Raw genomic sequence first — 25,454 nt, forward strand, 5'->3', positions numbered from 1 at the left:
CTAATTATATTTGATTAACTCATGCAAATTAACAAGCTGGAATCCCAGAAAATTCCTTGTCTACTTTCAGATCATTCCTGAAAGTGGGCACCTGAAGCCCAGGAAACAGAGCTCAACCAAGGATGGGAAACAGACTCTATAATGAGAGAACCTGGCACTACTTCTCCTAGAACACCTTCCCACAGCCAGGTATACCTTCAAGCAGAAGGTTTTAACAAAATCTTACTGAAACAAAACCAGAAAGAAAGCATAATACTACACTTAAAATCAAGCTTTAATTTTCAGACATTGTGGTAAACATTGTTAATATTCTATTAGTGTGAATATTCATGGTAGTTCACATCACAGTGTTGATATTAAATGAATTCAGTGTTTCATTCTACACAGCACATGCTGGACAATGTGATGGAGAGGACTCCTCCTGTTCCTTCTTCCCCCGGTCCATTCTTTCAGCATCATGCAGCTCACATCTTGGCAGAAGGCTCCTGAGGCAATGACAGAGTGATTGCTTTACTCCTAGGCTATCTTACTCTTGCCAATCATGCCCCTCCTGCTAATCCAGCTGGAAGAAAAGCACATATCACACTGATTAGAAAGATTGCAGCACAGTGGCTTTCTCACAGTACCTTCCCTGAAGCCTTTTTCCTTCACGGTCACCATACTTTATGCCCAGCTACAGTACCCCAATCAAGAAGAAAAGGTTGTCATCGACAGCCTAATATAAACTCTCTCCACACTTCATAGAGCAGAACACTTAGTCAAACAGTGAAACCCCAGTTGTTCTACAGCTGACCTCAGTGAGGACTTCATTTTCTCCTTGACTTCCTGTGGGCAATTGAGGGTAGGGATGAGACACTGTCTTACCTAATCCATCACAGATGCCACATTGCTGTTCTCTTCTAAATTCTTAGATTTAGGCAAATCTCTTGTAGACTTTGATCTTCCACAGCAAATGGTCAAGAATTCCTCCCGTGTCTTCATGGAAAAGCAAATAAAACATTGAACTCCAAGAGACTAAATGTAAATACCTTTCATGAGCAAGCACAGAATTAATAATCCATATCTCACTCACCATGTCACTAAATCCATTCAGGCCCATAGTGAAGCTTGTTTTTCCCTGCTCATAGTCTGCATTGTGATTATCAATAAATTTCTTATTCTTTTCCCACACTGCTCTTCTGTGCCCTTCTTCATCCTGGAAATGAACACAATAGATAGTATTTTCTTCTTATTAACTCCACATACAAGCTGACCAAATGGAGTGTAGCAACAGGTAAAGAGGAACCATGGAGAGGGATCTCAGGACACCATAGCCAGCCATTCTCCATACCTAGAGGATTAGCAAAGCTGGCCACCTTGAGTTCATAGTGCATGTCTTAAGCAAGTCCTCAGTGATGGCTGGCCTCTGTGGCCACGTTTATGCCTACAGACCCCCAACAGCAAGGGCCATTCTTTCTGAAATCCCTCTGGACAGTGACCATGTTACCAACCGGGCTATAGGATTTTTTAAAGTTCATCTTCCATTCCTCCCATTCAGAATCCAAACTGGGATCACGTGGTGGAGCAGCTGAGGCCATTCTCAAGCAGTAGGAAAGCACTAATGAGGTCACAAAAACCTAGAGAACAAGGAATTATTCAATACCAAATGGTCAGCCCTGAAAACCTGCAAAGAAGTAATGTTATACATACTGATTAGTGAGAGGGCGCCCTCTGGTGGTACAAAGGGTAGCTAGGAAGCAGCAGGGAGCCAGCTCCAAGCTGGGGTGAGGCAGGGTACCCTAGGTGAGTACAGGCAGCAGAGCTGGGGGCTGGACCCTGCAGGCAGCTTCCTCTTGCCTTGATCTGGACTTTGTCAAGGTGCCCAGGTCTGCACTTCAGACTTGCCACTTTGCCAATCAGCTGTGTGTTGGCCTGCCAGTGGCCTTCACTTCTGACCTTTCCCCCCCATCCCCCACCCCCCTCTGAGGCAGGGCAGAGTGCCTGGTCTTGGTAGGCTAAAGTCAGCCAATCAGAAAGGCCAGATCCTGCACCACCCTTTTTTTTTTTTTTTTTTTTTAAATCATAATTGTAGTAACATTGACAAAAGAGACCAGATTTTTAAGTGAATCTGGAAGAGTTTTTCTGAGGGTATGAGGGAGAAAATGGTGACAGGGGTGGGGCTCAATAATGTAATTATGTTAAATTACAACAACAACAACATTCCAAAACAAACAAACAACAAAATAAAGAAACACAAAACTTAAAGAAAGAAGTCCCAGTTTACCAGAGCAAAGCTGTGAGGATGTTTTTGGAACATGATTCCGAAGGATCCAGGGCCTGTGTACCTTGCCTGTCTCAGCTCCCTCGTGAAGTGCTGCAGCTTCTGTTCAAAGGTGAAACCAGAACTGTCCAGACCTGGCTAAGGGCTTTTTACAAGGGAGGCTAGTGGTGCAAGAGCAGAGCAGCCTGTAGCTCCTCCCTTTCCTCTCTGGAACAGTGCCTAGCTCTTCCCTGAAGCCTCAGCCTGGCCCACAGAGTAAAGTCATAAGCTAGCTTGACTAGTGAGTCAGGCTCCCAGGCAGGAAACATGGTTCTGGAGAAAAACTCCACTCCCAAGCTGTGTCTTACAGAATGTGGCTTTTTCTGAGATCCTAAGACTCAGGGATGGCCTGTTGTGAAAATCTGAGGTTTCAAAACAACAGAATTGTGGGAGGATGAACTCACTGGGAACAGTTTGTGTGTGCCATTGCCCTACCTCAGAATCTACGTCTGTATGGAAACATATGCTAGCCTAGGAACTGTGAAGGCGCTGCAGACAGCACATCATAAACATCAAGGGGGGTGTATCTGTCTGTGACGTCCTTGCCTGAAACTCAGCCTGTGACAGACAGGAGCATCTTAGAGACATGAAATAACTAGCAGGAAACAGAGGTGCCAAAAGTACATGTCCCTCAGACCAACCATCACTGTCTCAGTCTATGACAGACAGGAGCATCTTCAGAGAGGATGAAATAATAACAAGAAAACAGAGATGTTAGAGAAACTTGTCATTCAGCCTGACATCAGTGTTTCGCAGCTTTAGAAAAAGCACTGGAGCTGTTCAAACAAAAGAAGTGATGACTCATGTGTACACAAAGGTGGCCTACAAGGTTTGACTGGACACATGAAAACTGCTGTGTAGACTTCACTATTACCCTGACTAGCACAGCTGGGCATTTGATCACAAAGCAGATGAAGCAAAAGTCAGAAAAGTGGATACAGGCGTGACTGAAAAATACAGAGAATGTAGATTATTGCATGTGAAGAGATCTGAAGCTTATTTCTATTTTAATATATCACGGGAAAAGGTTAAAAAAAAAAAGGTAGATTCATGCCTTTTCCTTTGAGTTTTCCTAAGTTTTACTGTGCACTTGTCAGATAACTGATATTTAAAGATGTTCCTATGTTTGTTACTGGCAGAACTGAATAGATACAGCCCTATAGAACGTGTATGCCTTCCCTCAGTCAAGGTAGATTGGTGGTGACCATGTCACGGGAGCAGCAGATGCCAATGGACTTCAGGGGACCCACCCACCAGGAAATGAAACTCTTATGGGTGAATCTCAGAAAGGTAAGGCCCTGAGAGCCTTGAACCCAGAATGTCTCTTGTTACTGCTGTTTGTTTATGTATTTGTAGCTGCCATGTATCTGGCATCTGGTATCTGGGATGGTGTGAATGGATGTGAGGAGATTCCCACTGCCTGTAATGTAATGTGTTTATCTCATGAAAATATACTGTTCTACTGGGCATTATTTTTAACATATTTTTTCATTTATTTTACACAGCAATCAATTTCCCTTCCCTCCTCTCCTCCCTCTTTCTCTACCTACCTCCCTTCCACCCTCCACCCCCAGTTCTCAGAAAGGGTAAGACCTCCCATGGGAGTCAAAAAAGCATGGCATATCAAGTTGTGGTAGGAACAAGCCCACTTTCTTCCTCACCAGCATCAAGGCTGACTGAGGCATCTCACCACAGGGAATTGGTTTCAAAAAGACAACTCATATGCCAAGGTCAGATCCTGGTACCACTACTAGGGGCCCCACAAAGAGACCAAGCTATACAACTGTCACCCACATGCAGAGGGTCTAGTTCAGTCCCATGCAGGCTACCTAGCTGTTCATATAGAGTCTGTGCACACTGATGAGCTATGGTCAGCTGTCTCTGTGGGTTTCCCAGTCATGATCTTGATCCCCCTTGATTATATAATCCTATTGGGATTAAATAGCTAACAGCCCAGGGGTCAGTTTAATGATCAAAGAATTTATTTGGGGATTAAATCACAACCACAGGAGATTTATCATAGCATCCTGGAAAGGTGAGCTATGTCCCATGCTGATCTCTTGGTCCAAGTTCTCAGCGTCCACGCCACAAGGTAGCCTAGAGAGAGTGCATATGTGCTTCCTGGGTCTTAGGGTCTCAAGGATCTTCCAGTGATCATGTTCCAGAGGCATGTACCTCAAGGTCATAGGTAGGTATAAGAGTTACCTGCTACTTCACTAGGGGCAGTGCTTCAGGGTAGGGCTCAAACTCACTACATAATCCCTCCTCCCTCTCCTCAACTGGACTCTCAGAGCTCAGGCCAGTACTTGGCTACGGATCTCTGCATCAGCTTCCATCAGTCACTATATGAAGGTTCTATGATGACAATCAAAGTCATCACTAATCTGATTATAGGAGCAGGCCAGTTCAGACACCCGCTCCACTATTGCTAGGAGTCTTAGTTTGGGTCATCCTTGTGGATTCTTGGGAGTTTCCCTGGCACCAGCTGTTGTAGAGTATTATTTTAAGGTGTGTTACTTTTGTTTATGTTGCATTTGTTTAACTCTGTGAAGCTGTATAAAATGCCTGAGATCCAATAAAGACCCGAAGGGCCAACAGCAAGTCAGGGGAAAGGATAGGTGGACCTGGCAGGCAGAGAGAATATATAAAAGGAACTATCTGGGAAGAAAAGGAAGTAGTCAGAGAAGAAGGAGGACCCAGGTGCCAGCCACCCAGATACACATCTAGCAATGGAGAAACAAACAAAGGTTACAGAAACAGAAAAAGGTAAACGCCCAGAGGCAAAAGATAGACAGGACAATTTTAGTTAAGAAAAGCTGGAAAAAAATGAATGGAGTAGACAGGCCTGGCAGTGGAGACAAGCAGACGCAGGTAGGCCCGCGGCCCACAGGGGTAGACAGGCCCAGCGGCGGCCTGCAGTAGTGGACAGGCCCAGTGGCAGTGACAAGCAGAGTTAGGTAGGCCCACGGCCCATAGACACATACAGGCCTGGCGGCAGCCTGCAAATGCATACAGACCCAGCGGCAGCTGACAAGGACATACAGGCCAGGCGGCAGACCGCAGAGGTAGACAGGCCCTGTGATGGAGATAAGCAGACACAGCATGGAACAGGGACGCCTCCTCTAACCCCAACACCCGGGGAAGAAGCTATCTCCGTGGGTCGGAACACTCTGTCTGAGGACATCCCAGGGCCCAGCTGTTGATCCTGCAAAACCCAACAACTTGGAGGTGTTGGTGAGACTACCCTGCTCAGCTGAAATCCATCTGGGAGAGGATTCAGATGACTACAGTTTGAAGTCTGAAGAAACAAGATCAGCTGAGGAGATGACAAATGAACAAATCCTGACCTGGGAACACAGAAGAAGGCGCAGCCCAGCCACCAAACCAGATCACCAGAATCATAAGTATATACTTGACTCACTGAAATCAGTTGCCCCTGAAGAAATAGCCCAATAGCATCAATTTAACCAAGAACCCCTACTAAACCAAGACTAAAAATTAGAACAAGAGAGGCACTGTCAGACACAGACACCACCTGCACCGCACAGAGGAAGAGATGAGTAGACGCCAGTGCAAAAATACAGGCAACAATATAAAGACCTATATGGCAACATCAGAACCTAGTGATTCTACACCTGCAAGACCTGAACATATCAAGACAGAAGAAACAGAAGAAATCAACCCTAAAAATGACTTTAAGAAGATAATAGAGGCCCTTAAAGAAGAAATAAAACATTCCCTCAAAGAGGAAATAAAAACTTTCCTTAAAGAGGAAATGAAAAACTACCTTAAAGAGGAAATAAAAACTTCCCTTAAAGAGGAAATGAAAAACTCCATTAAAGAGGAAATAAAAAACTCCCTTAAAGAAATGGAAGAAAAAATGAACAAAAAATGGGAAGAAATCAAAGAAAGTCAAGAAAAACCAATTAAACAGATGAAAGAAACATTCCAAGATCTGAAAAATGAATTTGAGACAATAAAGAAAACACATGCTGAAGGAATGCTGGAAATAGAAATCCTGACTAAACGAACAGGAACTACAGAAACAAGCATAACCAACTGATTGCAAGAGATGGAACAGAGATTCTCTGACACTGAAGACACAATAGAGAAAATAGATTCGTCAGTCAAAGAAAACACTAAAGACAAAAAAGTCGTAACACAAAACGTCCAGGAAATTTGGGACACCATGAAAAGACCAAACCTAAGAATAATAGGGATAGAAGAAGGAGAAGAATACCAACTCAAAGGCACAGAAAATATATTCAACAAAATCATAGAAGAAAACTTTCCTAACCTAAAGAAAGAAATACCTACAAAGATACAAGAAGCTCACAGAACACCGAATAGGCTGGATCCAAAAAAAAAAAAAAAAAAAAAAAAAAAAAATCCCCTCGCAACATAATAATCAAAACACTAAACACACCGAACAAAGAAAAAATATTAAGATCCGAAAAAGAAAAAGACAAAGTAACATATAAAGGCAAACCCATTAGAATAACACCAGACTTTTCAATAGAGACTATGAAAGCTAGAAGATTATGGATAAATCTTATGCATACACTAAGAGACCATGGATGCCAACCCAGACTATTATACCCAGCAAAACTCTCAATCACCATAGGCGGAGTAAACAAAATATTCCAGGATAAAACCAGATTTAATCAATACCTGTCCACAAACCCAGCCCTACAGAAAGCACTAGAAGGGAAAATCAAACCCAAAGAAGCTAAACGCATCCATGAAAAATCAAGCAATAGATAATCCCACACCAACATACACATAACAAGGACAACACAACACAACCACAAAAAATAACAGGGATTAACAATCACTGGTCATTAATATCCATCAATATCAATGGTCTCACCTCACCTATAAAAAGACACAGGCAAACAGAATGGATAAGAAAACAGGATCCATCCTTCTGCTGCATACAAGAAACACACCTTAACTTCAAAGACAGACACTACCTCCGAGTAAAGGGCTGGGAAAAGGCTTTCCAAACAAATGGACCTAAGAAACAAGCTGGTGTAGCTATCCTAATATCTAATAAAATAGACTTCAAACTAAAATCAATCAAAAGAGATCAGGATGGACATTACATATTTATCACAGGAAAAATCCACCAAGATGAAGTCTCGATTCTAAACATTTATGCTTCAAATACAAAAGCACCCACATTTGCTGTGGATGTCACTCTATGTAAATAAAACACTGATGGCCAATGACCAGGCAGGAGGTAGGTGGGACAAGGAGAGAGGAGAATTCTGGGAGGCGGAAGGCTGGGGGAGAGACACTGCAGCCACCGCCAGGAGAAGAGCATGTAAAGACGCCGGGAAGACACCAGCCACGTGGCAAGGTATAGATTTATAGAAATGGGTTAATTTAAGATAAAAGAGCAGTTAGCAAGAAGCCTGCCACGGCCATACAGTTTATAAGTGATATAAGCGTCTGAGTGATTATTTTATAAGTGGATTGTGGGACTGCGGGGCTTGGGGAACCTGGAGAGAAGCCCTCCAGCTACAAATGGCGCCCAACGGCTCGAGTTTCCACCTTAAACCTGAGAATATTTAATAATCAATTCTAAACAGAGCCAAAACCAGGTTCCTGCTTCTTGTCTCATATGAGCAGCTAGATGCCGCAAAACGCAGGTTTGAACACTGGCGGGTTCCTGGCAGGTGCGTTTGACCGGCAGTATGGCGGAAATGAGGCATCTGCCAGTGGCAAATTAAGCTGTGTGGTAGATTTAGTCTTTACTAATATTTAAAAAAAAAAAAAAAAAAAAAAAAAAAAAAAAAAAAAAGAGGTTTCTGGGCTACATGCTGCTTTGATAAAAGCTTAGACCCACTATTTCTGAGACTTGATGACTCCCAGAGCTGGCGGAAAACGTACCACTGCCATGCTGGGAAGCTGAAATGGGCGGAGCCAGCAGCCACAGCGCCGTTTCAGGCTTACAATGGTACAGTTTAAAGCAATAGGCTCAAGGCTCAAGGTAATATAAAAAATAAGCCACGTAACGATGGCTACCACACAGAGAATCTGGATTATGTTGTCTTTGATATTCGTAACTGAAGAAAAACATTTGATTACAAAAGCTGTTGAGTTATGCCAAAATGTATATTTTAAAAGTACCTTGACTTCAAAATTTGGATATAAGGATATGTTACTTTGGAAAAGAAGTTCTGCTTTTGTCTCCACAGAAAGCCAGAGGCTGTGGACTTGTTCCAGATTAAGATACATCAGGTTTCACCAGCCAAGACCCCCTGAAAGGTCTCCGATGACACCATGGCCCAGATGATCCAACATCCAGACCGGTTTCAAGGCAACTGGTTCACACAATACAGCCTCACGGACTACCCCATAGGTCTAAAATTTTCTTTGTATCCCCATAAGATACAGCGCCCCCCTCCAGCAGGAAGTAGTAAGAGATGCTACGCCCAAATTCCCAAATATACCAAGCTGGCTTTAGAGGTGGAATTGGCTCACTCCCCCTCTAAACCCAGACATATTGCTTTAAAAAAAAAATGGTTAAAAGATTCTTGTGTCCCAAATCAGAAGAGCCCTCTGGTGTGGGACAGAGAAAAACCAATATTTTTATTTAAAACAGGTTGATTATAAATGTGATCTCTTTCTAAAAAAGAAAAGGGGATATAATATAGATATATAGGAGGATATGGAGATGATAAGATAAAAGGGTAGATTAATGAACCTACTTTTAAAGAACAACTTGTTTAAAATGTTTTACATTGGTATAGATTTTAGTTTATGTTTAAAATGTTTTACATTGGTAAAAATTTTAGTTTATTAATACAAACTTGAAGTTAATTTTGTTATACTGTATATATATATTTCTATTCTTGTTTGAGGTATTATGTTTAACTCATTTAAAATTGTAATGGATGATTAAAAATAGATTAATAATCAGTCATCTATGATAATCATATTTGTAGCCATGTTAGTTAAGTCTTCTAGGTATACATAGATATATTTCAGATAGATAGGTAATCTTCAAACACTTCATAGACCTAGAGAATATGGCATTTAAATAACTTAGAATTCTGTTGACGTGAGACACAATTGCTCCTGGCTGCACCAATTGATCCCGAGAGAATGTTGGGCTTCTAAGACATTTCCATTTGGAAGTTTGTCTTTTGGCACAAAATGGCCTACTGGGCAAAGAACTGCCCTTGCCTTGACGGCTGACAGTACAAATGCAATGCTGTCCTTTCTGGACAAGCGGGACACAAGGAAAGCGACCAATGTACTCTGCCAAGACAGGGTAAGATGGTCTCTCAGAATTCCTGCTTCTGAAAATGGTCTGTCAGATACTCTAGGCCTGTAGCCAATTTGAATGCACCAACAATGCTGAAAAACATTAGGTGACTGTCCAGGCTGCCAGCTGTCTTGGTCTACTCTTGCAAGATTCCCGAAAGTTGCTTGCATCCATCTACCATTTCTCAGGTACCATTATGTTCCTTCTCAGGTCTTTGATGTGGTTGAAGACTAGATAGTCGTAATTTCCTCAGTTATGATAAAAGATAAGTTAGCTATAAAACCTTAAACTCACAAATATAAGATAGATAGGACATCTTCTTTAATATTGTAACTATAATTCTTGCTCGGTAATTGTTTTGTTATATGTAATTTTACCATGTTAAAGTTAAAACCTTCCTTTTTAAAAAAAAGAAGAAAGGGGAAGTGCTGTGGATATCACTCTATGTAAATAAAACACTGATGGCCAATGACCAGGCAGGAGGTAGGTGGGACAAGGAGAGAGGAGAATTCTGGGAGGCGGAAGGCTGGGGGAGAGACACTGCAGCCACCGCCAGGAGAAGAGCATGTAAAGACGCCGGGAAGCCACCAGCCACGTGGCAAGGTATAGATTTATAGAAATGGGTTAATTTAAGATAAAAGAGCAGTTAGCAAGAAGCCTGCCACGGCCATACAGTTTATAAGTGATATAAGCGTCTGAGTGATTATTTTATAAGTGGATTGTGGGACTGCGGGGCTTGGGGAACCTGGAGAGAAGCCCTCCAGCTACACACATTCATAAAAGAAAAACTACTAAAGTTTAAAACGCACATCAAACCCCACACATTAGTAGTGGGAGATTTTAACACACCACTCTCACCAAAAGAAAGATCTACCAGACTGAAACTTAACAAAGAAATAAAGGACATAAGAGATGTTATGACTCGAATGGACCTAATAGATATCTATAGAACATTCCATCCTGACACAAAAGAATATACCTTCTTCTCAGCACCCAATGGAACCTTCTCAAAAATTGACCACATGCTTGGACACAAAACAAATCTTAACAGATACAAAAAAATTGGAATAACCTCCTGAATCTTATCAGACCACCATGCCTTAAAGTTAGACCTCAACAACAACAAAAATTATAGAAAACCCACAAACTCATGGAAACTGAATAATGCCCACCTGAAACATCAATGGGTCAAGGAAGAAATAAAGAAAGAAATTAAAGATTTCCTAGAATTCAATGAAAATGAAAGTACAACATACCCAAACTTATGGGACACTATGAAAGCAGTGCTAAGAGGAAAATTCATAGCTCTAAATGCACACATAAAGAAGATGGAACAATCCCATACCAATGAATTAACAGCACAACTGAAAGCTCTAGAACAAAAAGAAACAAACTCACCCAGGAGAAATAGATGCCAGGAAATAATCAAATTGAGGGCTGAAATCAACGAAATAGAAAACAAGAGAACAATACAAAAAATCAATGAAACAAAGAGTTGGTTCTTTGAAAAAATCAACAAGATAGACAAACCCCTAGCCAAATTAACCAAAAGGCAAAGAAAGAGCACCCAAATTAACAAAATCAGAAATGAAAAGGGAGACATAACAACAGACAACGAGGAAATCCAGAGAATCATCAGATTATACTTCAAAAACCTGTACTCCACAAAAATGGAAAACCAGGAAGAAATGGACAATTTTCTGGATAAATACCACATACCAATATTAAATCAAGACCAGATAAACCATTTAAATAGACCAATAACCCCTAAAGAAATAGAAACAGTCATCAAAAGTCTCCCAACCAAAAAAAGCCCAGGACCAGATGGTTTCAGTGCAGAATTCTACCAGACTTTCAAAGAATAACTAATGCCAATCCTCTTCAAAGTTTTCCACACAATAGAAACAGAAGGAACACTACCAAACTCTTTTTATGAGGCTACAATTACCCTGATACCCAAACCACACAAAGATGCAACAAAGAAAGAGAACTACAGACCAATCTCCCTCATGAACATCGATGCAAAAATACTCAACAAAATATTGGCAAACCGAATCCAAGAACACATCAAAACAATCATCCATCACGACCAAGTAGGATTCATCCCAGGGATGCAAGGATGGTTCAACATACGAAAATCAGTCAATGTAATACACCATATAAACAAACTGAAAGAAAAAAACCACATGATCATCTCCTTAGATGCTGAAAAAGCTTTTGACAAAATCCAACACCCCTTCATGATAAAGGTCTTAGAAAGATCAGGAATACAAGGAACATTTCTAAAAATAATAAAAGCAATTTATAGCAAGCCAACAGCAAATATCAAATTAAACGGAGAGAAACTCAAAGCGATACCACTAAATTCAGGAACAAGACAAGGCTGACCACTCTCCCCATATTTATTCAATATAGTACTAGAAGTTCTAGCTAGAGCAATAAGACAACAAAAGGAGATCAAAGGGATACAAATTGGCAAGGAAGAAGTCAAACTTTCACTATTTGCAGATGATATGATAGTATACATAAGTGACCCCAAAAACTCTACCAGGGAACTCCTACAGCTGATAAACTCCTTCAGGAAAGTGGCCGGATACAAGATCAACTCAAAAAAATCAGTAGCCCTCCTATACACAAATGATAAAAGGGCTGAGAAAGAAGTCAGAGAAACATCACCCTTTACAATAGCCACAAATAATATAAAATACCTTGGGATAACACTAACAAAACAAGTGAAGGACCTTCTTGATAAGAACTTTAAATCTCTAAAGAAAGAAATTGAAGAAGGTATCAGAAAATGGAAGGATCTCCCATGCTCATGGATAGGTAGGATTAACATAGTAAAAATGGTAATCTTACCAAAAGCAATCTACAGATTCAATGTAATCCCCATCAAAATCCCAACACAATTCTTCACAGACTTGGAAAGAAAAATACTCAACTTTATATGGAAAAACAAAAGACCCAGGATAGCTAAAAGAATCCTATACGATAAAGCAACCTTTGGAGGCATCACCATCCCTGACCTCAAACTCTACTATAGAGCTATAGTAATAAAAACAGCTTGGTACTGGTATAATAACCGACATATGGACCAATGGAATTGAATTGAAGACCCTGACATTAATCCATGCACATATGAACACCTGGTTTTTGACAAAGGAGCCAAAACTATACAATGGAAAAAAGAAAGTATCTTCAACAAATGGTGCTGGCATAACTGGATCTTAATATGTAAAAGATTACAAATAGATCCATATCTGTCACCATGCACAAATCTCAAGTCCAAGTGGATCAAAGACCTGAACATAAATCCAGTTACACTAAACTTAATAGAAAAGAAAGTAGGAAGCACTCTTGAACGCATTGACACCGGAGACCATTTCCTAAATAAAACACCAACAGCACAGACCCTGAGCACAACAATTAATAAATTGGACCTCTCGAAACTGAGAAGCTTTTGCAGGGCAAAAGACAGTCAATAAGACAAAAAGACAGCCAACAGAATGGGAAAAGATCTTCACCAACCCCACATCTGACAGAGGATTGATCTCCACAATATATAAAGAACTCAAGAAACTAGACATCAAAATACTGAACAGTCCAATTAAAAAATGGGCTAAAGAGCTAAACAGAGAATTCACAAAACAAGAACTACAAATGGCTGAAAGACATTTGAAATGCTCAACATCCTTAATCATCAAAGAAATGCAAAACAATAATGACTCTGAGATACCACCTTACACCTGTCAAAATGACTTCGATCAAAAACACCAATGACAGTCAATGTTGGAGAGGATGTGGAGCAAAGGGAACACTCCTCCACTGTTGGTGGGAATGTAAACTTGTACAACCACTGTGGAAATCAGTATGGCGGTTCCTCAGAAAATTAGGAATTGAACTACCTCAAGACCCAGCCATCCCACTCTTGGGCATATACCCAAGGAATGCTGATTCATACCATAAAGATACATGCTCAGCTATGTTCATAGCAGCACTATTTGTAATAGCCAGAACCTGGAAACAACCTAGATGCCCATCAACGGAAGAATGGATGGAAAAAATGTGGTACATATACACAATGGAGTACTACTCAGCAGAGAAAAACAATGAAAGCATGAAATTTGCAGGCAAATGGATGGAACTAGAAAAAATCATCCTGAGTGAGGTAACCCAAACCCAGAAAGACAGTTTCTTTCATCTGTTTAATTGCTTTTTTTGTTTAATTTTTTTGTTTAATTGGCTTTCTTTGATTTCTTCCCATTTTTTGTTCATTTTTTCTTCCATTTCTTTAAGGGAGTTTTTTATTTCCTCTTTAATGGAGTTTTTCATTTCCTCTTTAAGGGAAGTTTTTATTTCTTCTTTAAGGGAATGTTTTATTTCTTCTTTAAGGGCCTCTATTATCTTCTTAAAGTTGTTTTTAGGGTTGATTTCTTCTGTTTCTTCTGTCTTGGTATGTTCAGGTTTTGCAGGTGTAGAATCACTAGGTTCTGATGTTGCCATATAGGTCTTTATGTTGTTGCCTGTATTTTTGCACTGGCGTCTACTCATCTCTTCCTCTGTGCGGTGCAGGTGGTGTCTGTGTCTGAGAGTGCCTCCCTTGTTTTAATTTTTAATCTTAGTTCAGTAGGAGTTCTTGGTTAAATTGGTGCTATTGGGCTGTTTCTTCAGGGGCAGCTGATCTCATTCGGTTAAGTATATACTTATGATTCTGGTGATCTGGTTTGGTGGCTGGTCTGCGCCTTCTTCTGTGTTCCCAGGTCACAATTTGTTCATTCATCAACTCCTCAGCTGATCTTATTTCTTCAGACTTCAAACTGTAGGGATCTGAACCCTCTCCTGGGTGGATTTCAGCTGAGTGGGGTAGTCTTACCAACACCTCCAAGTTGTTGGGTTTTGCAGGATCAGCAGCTGGGTCCTGGGTTGTCCTCAGACAGAGTGTTCAGATTTGTTCTGGTTCCATCCCACGAAGATAGCTTCTTCCCAGGGTTTGGGGGTTAGAGGCGTCCCTGCCTCTGCTTGTCGCTGCTGCCAGGCTCATCTACCTCTGCGGGCCACTGCCGGGCCTGTATGTCCCTGTTGGCCACCGCTGCTGGGCCTGTCTACCTCTGCGGGCCACCTCTGGGCCTGTATGTCCCTGTCGGCCGCAGCTGCCGGGCCTGTCTACCTCTGTGGACTGCCGCCTGGCCTGTATGTCTCTGCCGGCTGCCACCGTGGGCCTACCTGCCTCTGCTTGTCGCTGCTGCCAGGCTGGTCTACCTCTGTGGGCCGCCGCCGCCGGGCCTGTATGACCCTGTCGGCTGCAGCTGCTGGGCCTGTCTATCTCTGTGGGCCACCACGGGGCCTGTATGTCTGTCTCAGCAGGCTGCCACCGTGGGCCTACCTGCCTCTGCTTGTCGCTGCTGCTGGGCCCGTCTATAGAGGTGGAATTTTTAAGGGGCCAATTGGTATCACAGAATGCTTGCAAAATTATAGATATATCCAGTACCAGAATCCAATAATCTTTTAATCTCAATCCCATATAATTTTATTTTTAATTTTGGCTGTTTATCATAGATAACTGTTTGTCAAAACACCTTTTCTCCTGTACTTCCAAAGCCTCCAGTTCTACATATAGGCACCATTTTGCATTTAAAATATGAAAGCAATAATAATTGAGCAATTCTATCGCCAGCTTCTATTTCCATGGTCCTTTTTACATATGCCAATTATAAAAGCATTAAATACAATCTCTATAGGATTTGAAGAGTTAACTTTAGGTAATACTCTGGAGTATTTTTATTAAATCTTAAAAAGAGGATCCTTTTTTATAGATCCCAAATAACACATTAGCACAAATAGCCAATTATTAACAATGTGGACCAAACAATTTACCTGTATTTTATTTACTGGAAAAATAATTTTGTAACCTCTTTATCAGTAAGAGATTATTTATTTTGGGTTTATCTTAGCAACATTATTTAATAAGCTAACAACCCAATCCATTTCAGGTGTTATATTTCTAGAGAATTAAACCAAGAATTTCTAGAAAGCAACTTAAATTGCAGAGCCAAATTTTCAGTAATGATCAACAGACAGGAGCACGCATAATAAATAGCTCAAAATTATGAATTTTCTTCTTTTAGTTTATCTACCATGAAAATCCAAACATTTATTAAGACAATCAAAAGAAGAGAACATCCTTTATTCAAACAGCATTGACTTAGCATCCCAAGCCCTGATCGAAACCATTTGTTACCAGAAGTTTTAACGCCTGTCCCCGGCCTCTGCTCGCCTGGCACTGAGGCTGTGGCTTAGCTTTGGCTCCACCCAGTGCTCCGGCTCTAGTGCCAGCGCCTGTCTGGGATGTGCTCCATCCACGCTCCAGCGCAGCTCTGCCTCCCACCAGTGCATACCTGTCCACCCGCTGCTCTGGGCTATCTCATGCATGCCTTTGTCCGCCACCGCTGGGCGTGCACACACACAAACTTGTTTCCCAAGAAGAGAGTACCTAATAACGAGTTATTCCCACCATAAGGGAAAAACAGAAAAACATTTCCGACGAAGGGATACTAAATATTGAATTATTCCCACTCTGAGGGGAAAATAAAAAAAAAAAAAAAAAAAAACATTTGAACCAAAATAAGCAGACAGCCAAACTTCTAACCTCTGGGCTCGCTTGCTGTTCAGCCAGCAGCAATGAAGCCTACCTGCTGATTCTTTGTAATTCAGATGCTGCCACTCTGCACTGGCAGGGAGAAATGGCTCAGAGTTCCAGCTATCCTGAAAACTCTACAATTGGAAAAAGTCTTTTCTTCCTCCATTACCACTGGGAAGAGGCTTCTCTCTTTTGGTCATCCTTCCTCTACAGGGCCCAAATTTTTAGGCCTAGTTTCAAAAATTTTTCCCCTTTTTACCAGGAAAATCCTTTCCTTTCTTGATAAATTTTTTTCTCCCTTTTCTAATGGGAGAAATTACCTTTCCTTCCCTCTTCTCTATTGGGAAGATTTCCTTTTTTATTTAAAATCTTTAGCTGTCTTGCCCTTTCTTGACTTCGGTGCCTTCCTGCTTCAACAGTCCAATTAACTGACTGTGAGCTAGCTGCACCCATTTCAATTCACCTTTATCTTTTCTTTTTTCTTTAAATTGCTGGCCAGCCTCACCTTTCAGGTGTCCAACAGCTTGTTCCTTCTTTCTCAGATCTTGGTAGGGACCTCCATTTGTTGCAGTAACTCCTGCGTTACCGATACCCTTTCACCATGTCTGAGCGAGGGGCTGCGAATTAGAAAATAAGAGACGAGAGACAGCGAGTCATTTGCCAAGGGTGAATGCCAAATGCCAAATGCCGTTTATTGAAAGAGGGAGGAAACCTTAAATACAGGCTTACAGCACAATAGAGGATTCTGGGAGGGCAGAAGTTCGCTAGGGAATGTTCTACATTCTTGCATCTAAACTGTTTATACCAAATGCAGGATACAGGAACAAAGAATCTCCAGTGATCTCTCTGGTGATCATTAGGTGAGAAGGAAATGGGCAGGGAATCTGAATAGGGAGGACACCTGGTCAAGGTCGGCAAGCAAGGTGGCAGCCACTCACAGCGGGGGGCCGGGGCCCACAGATAATTAGTCTTATCTTTGTTGATTTCTCTATATGTCAGTTCAGATCTGGTGTGACTGCCAATTCCCAGTCCAGCAAGACAAATGGGTTTCTTGGTTGAGAGAACAACTGGTTTTGGAGGCTGACACAAAGGGATGGCATGAGGGAAGAAATCTGGGTCCACTGTGAGTTTTTGTGGAGTCCCGAGGCCATGGAAATAGAAAGGGATGACAGGCTCTTCAAATCCCTCTTCTAAAATATGTCAATTAGGACACTGTGTGAAAGGTGACATCACACATGGGTATGTCAAGAAGGAGTCAAGTAAAAAACATCAAATCAATGACAGGTCCTGAGATCATCATTGAAACTCATTGTGCTGGCCTGAACCAGCGATGTCTGCATCACTCTTCTCCCTAAAAACATAGTAAAGAACTGCCCTAAGATTGTTTTGTTTATAAGAAGTTAAAACTCCATTTTGTGCCATGTGGTGGTAGCACACACCTTTAATCCCATCACTGGGGAGGCAGAGCCAGGTGGTTCTCTGTGAGTTCAAGACCAGCCTGGTCTACAGAGTGAGTTCCAGGACAGGCTCCAAAAACTACACAGAGAAACCCTGTCTCAAACAAACAAACAAACAAACAAACAAAAACCCTCCATTTTGCTTTTAATATCCAATGAGTTCATTAAATAACATGCACCTGAAATTTATGTTTCATGGGCTTTGAACCCTTCATTTTTCATGTTCAGTTTTTGTTGAATATGGTGATATTTTATTTGTACTGAAATGTGATTCTATTTGTATGTTAATAAATAAAGTTGCCTGGGAGTCAGAGCTAATAGCAAGCCATAGCAGAAGCCAGGTGGTGGTGGTGCACACCTTTTATCCTGATCGCATGACAGATAGATCTCTGTGTGTTCAAGGATACAGCCAGCATGGAGACACATGCCTTTAATCTCAATACCAACCATAGAAACCTGGAGGTCAGTATAGACAGGCAGTGATGAGGAGGTCATGTAGTTGGGTTTACAACCAATGAGAAGGCAGAACAGAAAGTCCATAAAAAGACAGATACACAGGAAGTAGGTTACTTTCTGAAGGGAAGGATGATAGTGGCAGTGAAGGGTAAGAAAGGTGGTTTTAAGTCTCAGCTCTCAGCTACTGCTCTGATCTCTTGGGCTTTTAACTCTGTATTTGGCTCTGTGTTTCTTATTTAATAAGAAGGTTACATCTACAGTTGAGAGAATGTTTAATGCTATTAAAATACTTTGGCAGTCCTTCTATATGGAAAATCACCAATACAGCTGCAGTGAACAGTGGACTAATAATAAGAACAATAATTATATACAAATATATACAGACAATAATTACATTAACAGTGTCTAGTCCATTAGCATTTGAGAAGTTCGGAGAAAATACTCCATTATCTATCCTATCTTGCTGAGTTCAATGTGTTGTACCTAATTCACTTTCTATCCTAACTTGCATTACCAACCCAAAACTATCTTTTGATGTCTCTCAACCTTTTGTACTCTACACCTCTTTTGTGAGTGTCTTTTCTGAAATTTTTAAAAAGGAAAACTGTAAGTATAAAGTCTTCAACTCCATTGGAAACCTGAGAAGGATATAATATTACCTGAGTAAACAGGAAGTGTAGAGCAAACAACTTCCAAAAATAAGAAATGACAGAAACATCAGGCTGCCTGGACAGTCACTCAAGGTTCCTCTGTAATGTTGGGGCATCCATCTTTAGCCTACAGGCCTAGATTATCTGACAGACTTTTTTTGTGAAGCAGGACTGTCCTGCTTTGCCTTGGCAAAGTTCAGCAGTCACTTACTTATGTGTCCTGCTTATCCAATTTGTACGGCATCCTGTCAGCAGTCAAGGTAAGGGCAGATTTTTGGCCCAGTGGCCAACTTTTAACACAAAGAAAGTAAACTCCACATGGAGTTTCTTTAATGCTTATCAGCTCTGAAGTAGGTTGGTGCTGCCAGGAGCAGATAGATATGTCTCATTGTTAAAAAAAAAAAATAGAACCTTATGTTATTAAAACATCTTAAATGCCATATTTTGTAGTGTTTGAAGACCACTGGCCTATCTAAAATATATCTCTGTTTGACTTTATAACATACCTAACATGATATAAGTTTGATTGTAATAGGTGATTACCTACTAACCTGCATTTATTATCCTAAATAGTTTGTAATAATAATTTTCAAGGACTCAAAATTTACATTACATTGTTAGATGAGCTGTATAGATACAATATCTTTAACAAGAGTAGAAACTTATGTACAGTATGTTCTAACCAAAATAACCTTAAATTTGTATCAATATACATAAATCCATATCAATGTAAGATATTTAAAACTAGTGTTGCTTTCTTGGTTTAAAAGTATATTCAATAATCTACATTTTTAATCCTATCATTTCTGTAACAAAATAACTTTAAATTTGTATCAATATACAAAAATCCAAACCACTTTAAAATATTTAAAACTAGTAGTTTCTTTGTGGTTTAAAAGTAGATCCAGCTGGGCAGTGGTGGCACACACCTTTAATCCCAGCACTTGGGAGGCAGAGGCAGGCAGATCTCTGTGAGTTCAAGGCCAACCTGGGCTACAGAGTGAGTTCCAGGAAAAGTGCAAAGCTACACAGAGAAATCCTGTCTCAAAAAAACAAACAAACAAAAAAAAGTAGATCCAATAATCTACACTTTTATCCTTTGTGTATATCCTCTTTTTTTCTTTTTAGAATATGATCCCTGAATCTAATCTTCTTTGTTCACATTTTTCCTGACCATTACCAATAACAACTTGTAACCAACCACCCTAAACATTGACAAATATCCATAACCCACTGAACAACCAAAACCCACCCACACTACCTCTTGGGAATATGGGCATTGTGTTCTTAAAATTACTTCCTGCTTTCTGGGGATGATAGCATCTTTAGGGGACCCTAAAAAATGGGATAATTCTCAAGTCCTGGGAGAGCTAGCTGTATCATTTGTTTTCTAGTCTCTGTATAAAAGGAAAGCACAGAGTTTGCCTCAAGTCCTGGCTAGAGCAGTCTGTGAGGCTGGATCATTTCAGTCAGCCACCTTGAAATTGTCCTGAGCAGTTTGTAGTCCAAAGCAGATCTTTAGATGGTGTTTGTCAGCTTAATGGCATCACCACAATCCAGGTGGAATCATGATTGGGAGGCCCAATTATCTTTTTGGAGACTTCAGAGATCACAGTAGGTCAGATTATTCTTTTTCTAGGTAATTTTTTCAGGGTAGTTTTTCCTTCTTCTTTGGATGCTCATTTGTCCGTATGTCTTTAAATTCTTCAAGATGGTTGTTTTTATTTTCCTGGAAATACAAAAACAAAACCCTGCCCCAACCCTAACTTTGGGGCATTTCCCTTTGGCAAGTTATATCTGATCAAACGAGAAGCATTTGATGGTCTTATAGGTTAGTTTAGATTGAATGGCCACACTGGTTGATGAACCATCACCTTTTCTAATCAAGAGGTCTCTCTTGTTCAAATCTAATCTTTATCAATTTTGATTTATGGTTTCTCCTGAAACTTTTGTTTTATTTTCTAAAGTTGTTCTATCATCCAGAGCAGTATGGTCTTTTACAATAGGCATTAGGCCCTTAGTTGCTCTGGGAAGGAGTTTCCCCCACAGTCACAGGGAATGAGTGAACCAGATTTGACATGGAGGTCTGCAAGAGGCTCCCCAAGACATTTCACAATGGCAAAGGGTTACCCTGTTTGTCCCTTTTTGATCTGTATTGATCAGTCCAGGTCCAATGTCTGCCTTTGCTACATCTTCTATATACTCCAGTAGGGATGTGCCTTCTGTTAGGATTATTCCTAGAAAACATATTGTTTCTAGGAATACCCTGTCTATGATCTCCTTTCAGCTGACCTTGTTCACCAAAATTATAACATCTCATGTTTTGATTTTTCTTCAAGCCTCAGGAAATCACCTCTCCTATCCAATGATCATCATGGTTATGAGATTCAATATTGACTGGATCCATTCCTCTGTGGTTGCTGATCTTTCCTTTAAAGGCCCAATTACCTTTTTGATTTGTGAATTAGCAACTTAAAAATCCAAAGATTCAATTATTATTTGTCTAGCTTTTGAATTTGGTATCATTCTATTTACAGCTGAAGTCAATTTTTGTAAAAAAAAAAAAAAAAAAAAAAAAAAAAAAAGTCAGAGAATGTTTCTTTTGGGCCCTTTTTATCTTTAGTAAATAACTCAGTTCTCTTTCTAACTTCTTTAATCTCTCCCAAACATTCAAAGCTACTTTGTGACACAGAGCCAGGGTGTGGTCATCATATAGAGATGTCTTTGTACATCAGCATAAGCTACTATTCCAAGAAGTTGGTCTTGGGAGATTTCCATACCTCTAGCCCTACTTTGTTGTTCAATGGTCCTAGACTCACCTGTCTACCAGGTCCTCCACTGTAATCAAGGACCAGTCTCCAAAACTGTTCTACCCAAGTCTTTCCAATCTTGTGGGACAATTCTGTTATTAGTTGACCATGAATTTGACATGTGCTTCACAAAAGGTGAATGCAGACTATATGAGATCATCGCTTCTGTAAATCTCAGATCTAACATTTCCAAAGGAATCCAGTCAGTTCTTACACAGCTTTGGGGATATCTGTCATTTGGCAGTTGTTTCTTTAAGATGACTGGATAAATTAAGGTTGGTTGTTTGAAAAGCTTGGGCTGTTACTCTCCAATTTTATAATGTTATGATGAGGTTGGTTCTCCTTTAAATTCTTCTGTCTGGGTGTGAATATCTATAATCTGTTTTAATAAGTTTTTCTAAGGCTTTTATCTTGGCACTCATATGAACCAACTTTTTTATCGATAAACCAAGAATTATCAAACTGATAATGAGAAATATCAAAACCATTATTAAAATTATGCTAATCCCAGTTAAGTTGATTATCCCTTCATTTAATTGTTCTATTTTTAAACCATCCATTGTGTAATCATACAGAAACCTAACTCACTCTATTGTATTAGTGTTTCCCATTTTTTAACATGGGAAAAAGCTCTTTCTTTTAACGAATTCCTCCCTTTAAGAATTTCCAAATGTCTCACCAAATCTGCTGAGGATGACGATGAACATGATGGTGAAGTGTGAGGCTGACTGCTGCTGTGTAGAACAGTAGAAGCCCAATTGAGTGTCAAGGCAGTTACCTAGTGTAGCAGCAGCCTGAGAGGTGGATCCAGGGAAAACCCACAACCCACCAGGAGAGAAAAGCCAAAGAGCCAGCTGTCTGCATAGGGGAACATGTGAAAGTTCCTAACTCCTACAATGTTTGGAGCTCAAGCATCTGTGGAGTTGTTGCAGAGAGGCTGCAACAGAAAAATCATAAACTTGATCAGAGGCTTGGGGAAAAAAAAAAAAAGAAAGAAAAACCTAGCTATTGAGGAGGTAAATTTAGCAGGAGCCACCTTCCCGCAGCTTTGGCCTGTGCCTGTGGCTGTAAAGTTGAAGGCAAGCAGCTTTCTCATGAATTCATGCCCCCAAAGTTGGATGTGAGATGAAGCACAATCCTAGTTAATCCTTATTAAATAGAAACCCAGAGTCAGATATAAGGGTGGAAGCTGAAAGATCAGAAAAGTGAGCAGCAGCCAGTACAGATTTGACTCTAGAAATTCCCAGACTAAAAGGGCCCAGATCCTGTCACCACCCACCTTATAGTCCTGTCTCCTTTCCCCACAATCCCAGTGCTGATATTGAAGACATGCACCACCACGCCAGGCTCTGTTTTTCTTTTAGACTGGTTCAACTCTCCTGTAGCCTAAGGTGGCCTTGAACTCCTGATCTTCCTGCTTCTTCCTCCCAAATGCTGGGATTGAGGGTGTGTGCCACCACTATCTAGCTTCTATGGTTAACTAGTGGCTAGTTCCACCCTCTGATCTCCAGACAAGCCTTATATTTCAGAACACGAACAAAATAGCATACAACAAGCTAGGGCAATATGTGACCATCAGAGCCCAGCCATTCCACTGTAGTAAACCCTGAATATTCTAACACAGCTGAAGCATAAGAAAATAACATTTAAAACAACTGGATGAAGATGATAGATCTCCTTAAAGAGGAAATGAATAAATCCCTTAAAGAAATTGAGGAAAAGAGAACAAAAAATTGGAGAAAATCAATAAATACCTTAAAGAATGTCAAGAAAACCAGACAAACAGTTGAAGAAAAAAGATAAAACTGTTCAAGATATGAAAATGGAAATAGAAGCAATAAAGAAAACACAAATTGAGGGGTTTCTGGAATGGAAAGTCAATACAAGCAAACAGGAACTACAGACATGCATCACCAACAGAATATAAGAGATAGAAAAGCAAATCTCAGGCACTGAAGATATGATAGGATAGAAGAAATAGATACATTGGTTAAAAAAATGCTAAATCTAGAAAATTCCTGACACAAAACATTCAGGATCTGGGACACTATGAAAAGGTCAAATCTAAGAAAAATATAAATAGAAAAAGGAGATGATTCCCACCACAAAAGTCCAGAAAATATTTTTAACAAAATAATAGAAGAAAAATTTCCTAATCTAGAGAAAGACATGCCTATAAAGAAGCTTACAGAACACCAAATAGATTGGACCAGAAAAGAAAGTTCCTTTGACACATAATAATCAAAACGCTAAACACACAGAACAGAGAATGAATAGTAAAAGCTGCAAGAGGGAAAGGCCATGTAACAAATAAAGGCAAAGCTCTTAGAATTACATCTGACATCTCAATGGAGACTCTAAAGGCCAGAGGGCCTGGACGGATGTGCTACAGACTCTAGAGACCTCTAGAGACCCAAAGTATTATACCCAGTGAAACTTTCAATCACCATAGATAGAGGAAACAAGATATCCCACAATAAAATCTAATTTAAATAATATCCACAAATGTAGCCTTATAGAAGGTACCTTTAACAGGAAAAACTAATTCAAGAAGGTTAACTGCACCATGAAAACACAGGCAATAAATAATCCTTACCTGCAGCAAACCCAAAGAAGGGACACACACAAACACACACACACACACACACACACACACACACACACACACACACACACAACCACCATAACCTACAGCAAAATAACAGAAACTAACAATCACTGGTCATTTATATCTCTCAATATTAATGGACTCCATTTCCCAATTTTAAAAAAAAAACAGACTAACAGACTGATTTTGAAAACAAGATCTCCTTCTGCTGCATACAAGAAATACCTCAACATCAAAGATAGACATTACCTTAGAGTAACATGTTGGAAAAAGCTTTTCCAAGCAAATGGACCCAAGAAGGAAATTTGTATTGCTATACTAATATATAATAAAAAATATACATTGAACCAAATTTAATCAAAAGAAGTGGAGAATGACATTTCATGCTCATCAAAGGAAAAATCCAACACGAAGCCATCTCAATTCTCAACATCTATGCCCCAAATGCAAGGACACCCACATTTGTAAAAGAAACATTACTAAAGCTTAAATCACACATCAACCCTCACACATTGATCATGGAAGACTTTGATACCCTAATTTCACCAATGAACAGGCCACCCAGTCATAAACTGAACAGAGTACTAATGGAGTTAACAGACTTTGTGAACCAAATGGACCAAACAGATATCTACAGAACATTTCACCCAAACACAAAAGATTATACCTTCTTCTCAGCACCTCACACAACTTTCTCCAAAATGAGCATATACTGGGTCACAAAGCAAGTCTCTATGAATATAAGTAAATTGAAATAAGCCCTTGTTTCCCATCAGACCACAGTGGATTAAAGCTGGATTACACTAACAACAGAAACAACAGAAAGCCTACAAACTCTTGGAAATTAAACAATTTTATACTGAATGACTTCTGGGTCAAGGCAGAAATAAAGATGGAAAATAAAGACACCTAAGAATTCAATGAAATGAATACACCACATACCCAAACTTATGGGACACAATGAAAGTGGTGCTAAAAGAAAAGTTAATAGCACCAAATTCCTTCATAAAGAAACCACAGAGCTTTCATTATAGTGACTTAACAGCACTCCCAAAGCTCTAGAACAAAAAGAAAAAAATGCACCCAAGAGGAGTATGCAGCAGAAAATGATCAAACTAAGGGCTGGAATCAATACAATAGAAACAAAGAGAACAATATAAAAAAAATCAATGAAACAAAAAATGGGTTCTTTAAGAAAATAAAAAATACAGACAAACCCTTATCCAATATAACTAGAAGGCAGACAGAGTATCGAAATTAA

The 25,454-nt window shown here is 40.1% G+C and overlaps 1 protein-coding gene across 3 annotated transcripts in view; it reads right to left on the reverse strand.

The window, feature by feature from the left end:
• Nucleotides 1–256: 256 nt before the first annotated feature.
• Nucleotides 257–25,454, reverse strand: part of LOC114709705 (protein CTLA-2-beta-like) — a 32,293-nt gene continuing 7,095 nt past the window's right edge. The window contains exons 1-5 of one of the 3 annotated variants that reach the window (XM_028893674.2): nt 2,264–2,427; nt 1,491–1,616; nt 1,073–1,195; nt 865–975; nt 257–485 (exon numbers count right to left, since the gene is read on the reverse strand). In XM_028893674.2, the coding sequence (XP_028749507.1) occupies nt 865–975; nt 1,073–1,195; nt 1,491–1,616; nt 2,264–2,296 (393 nt within the window). In that variant the 5' untranslated portion in view covers nt 2,297–2,427 and the 3' untranslated portion in view covers nt 257–485. Of the gene's footprint in view, nt 563–864; nt 976–1,072; nt 1,196–1,490; nt 1,617–2,263; nt 2,428–25,454 lie in introns of those variants that run through there. The other 2 variants (XM_028893673.2, XM_037205663.1) reach the window with 2 other exon arrangements.

The sequence above is a fragment of the Peromyscus leucopus genome, chromosome 5 (assembly GCF_004664715.2).
Source record: "Peromyscus leucopus breed LL Stock chromosome 5, UCI_PerLeu_2.1, whole genome shotgun sequence".
Taxonomy (NCBI): Eukaryota; Metazoa; Chordata; class Mammalia; order Rodentia; family Cricetidae; genus Peromyscus; species Peromyscus leucopus.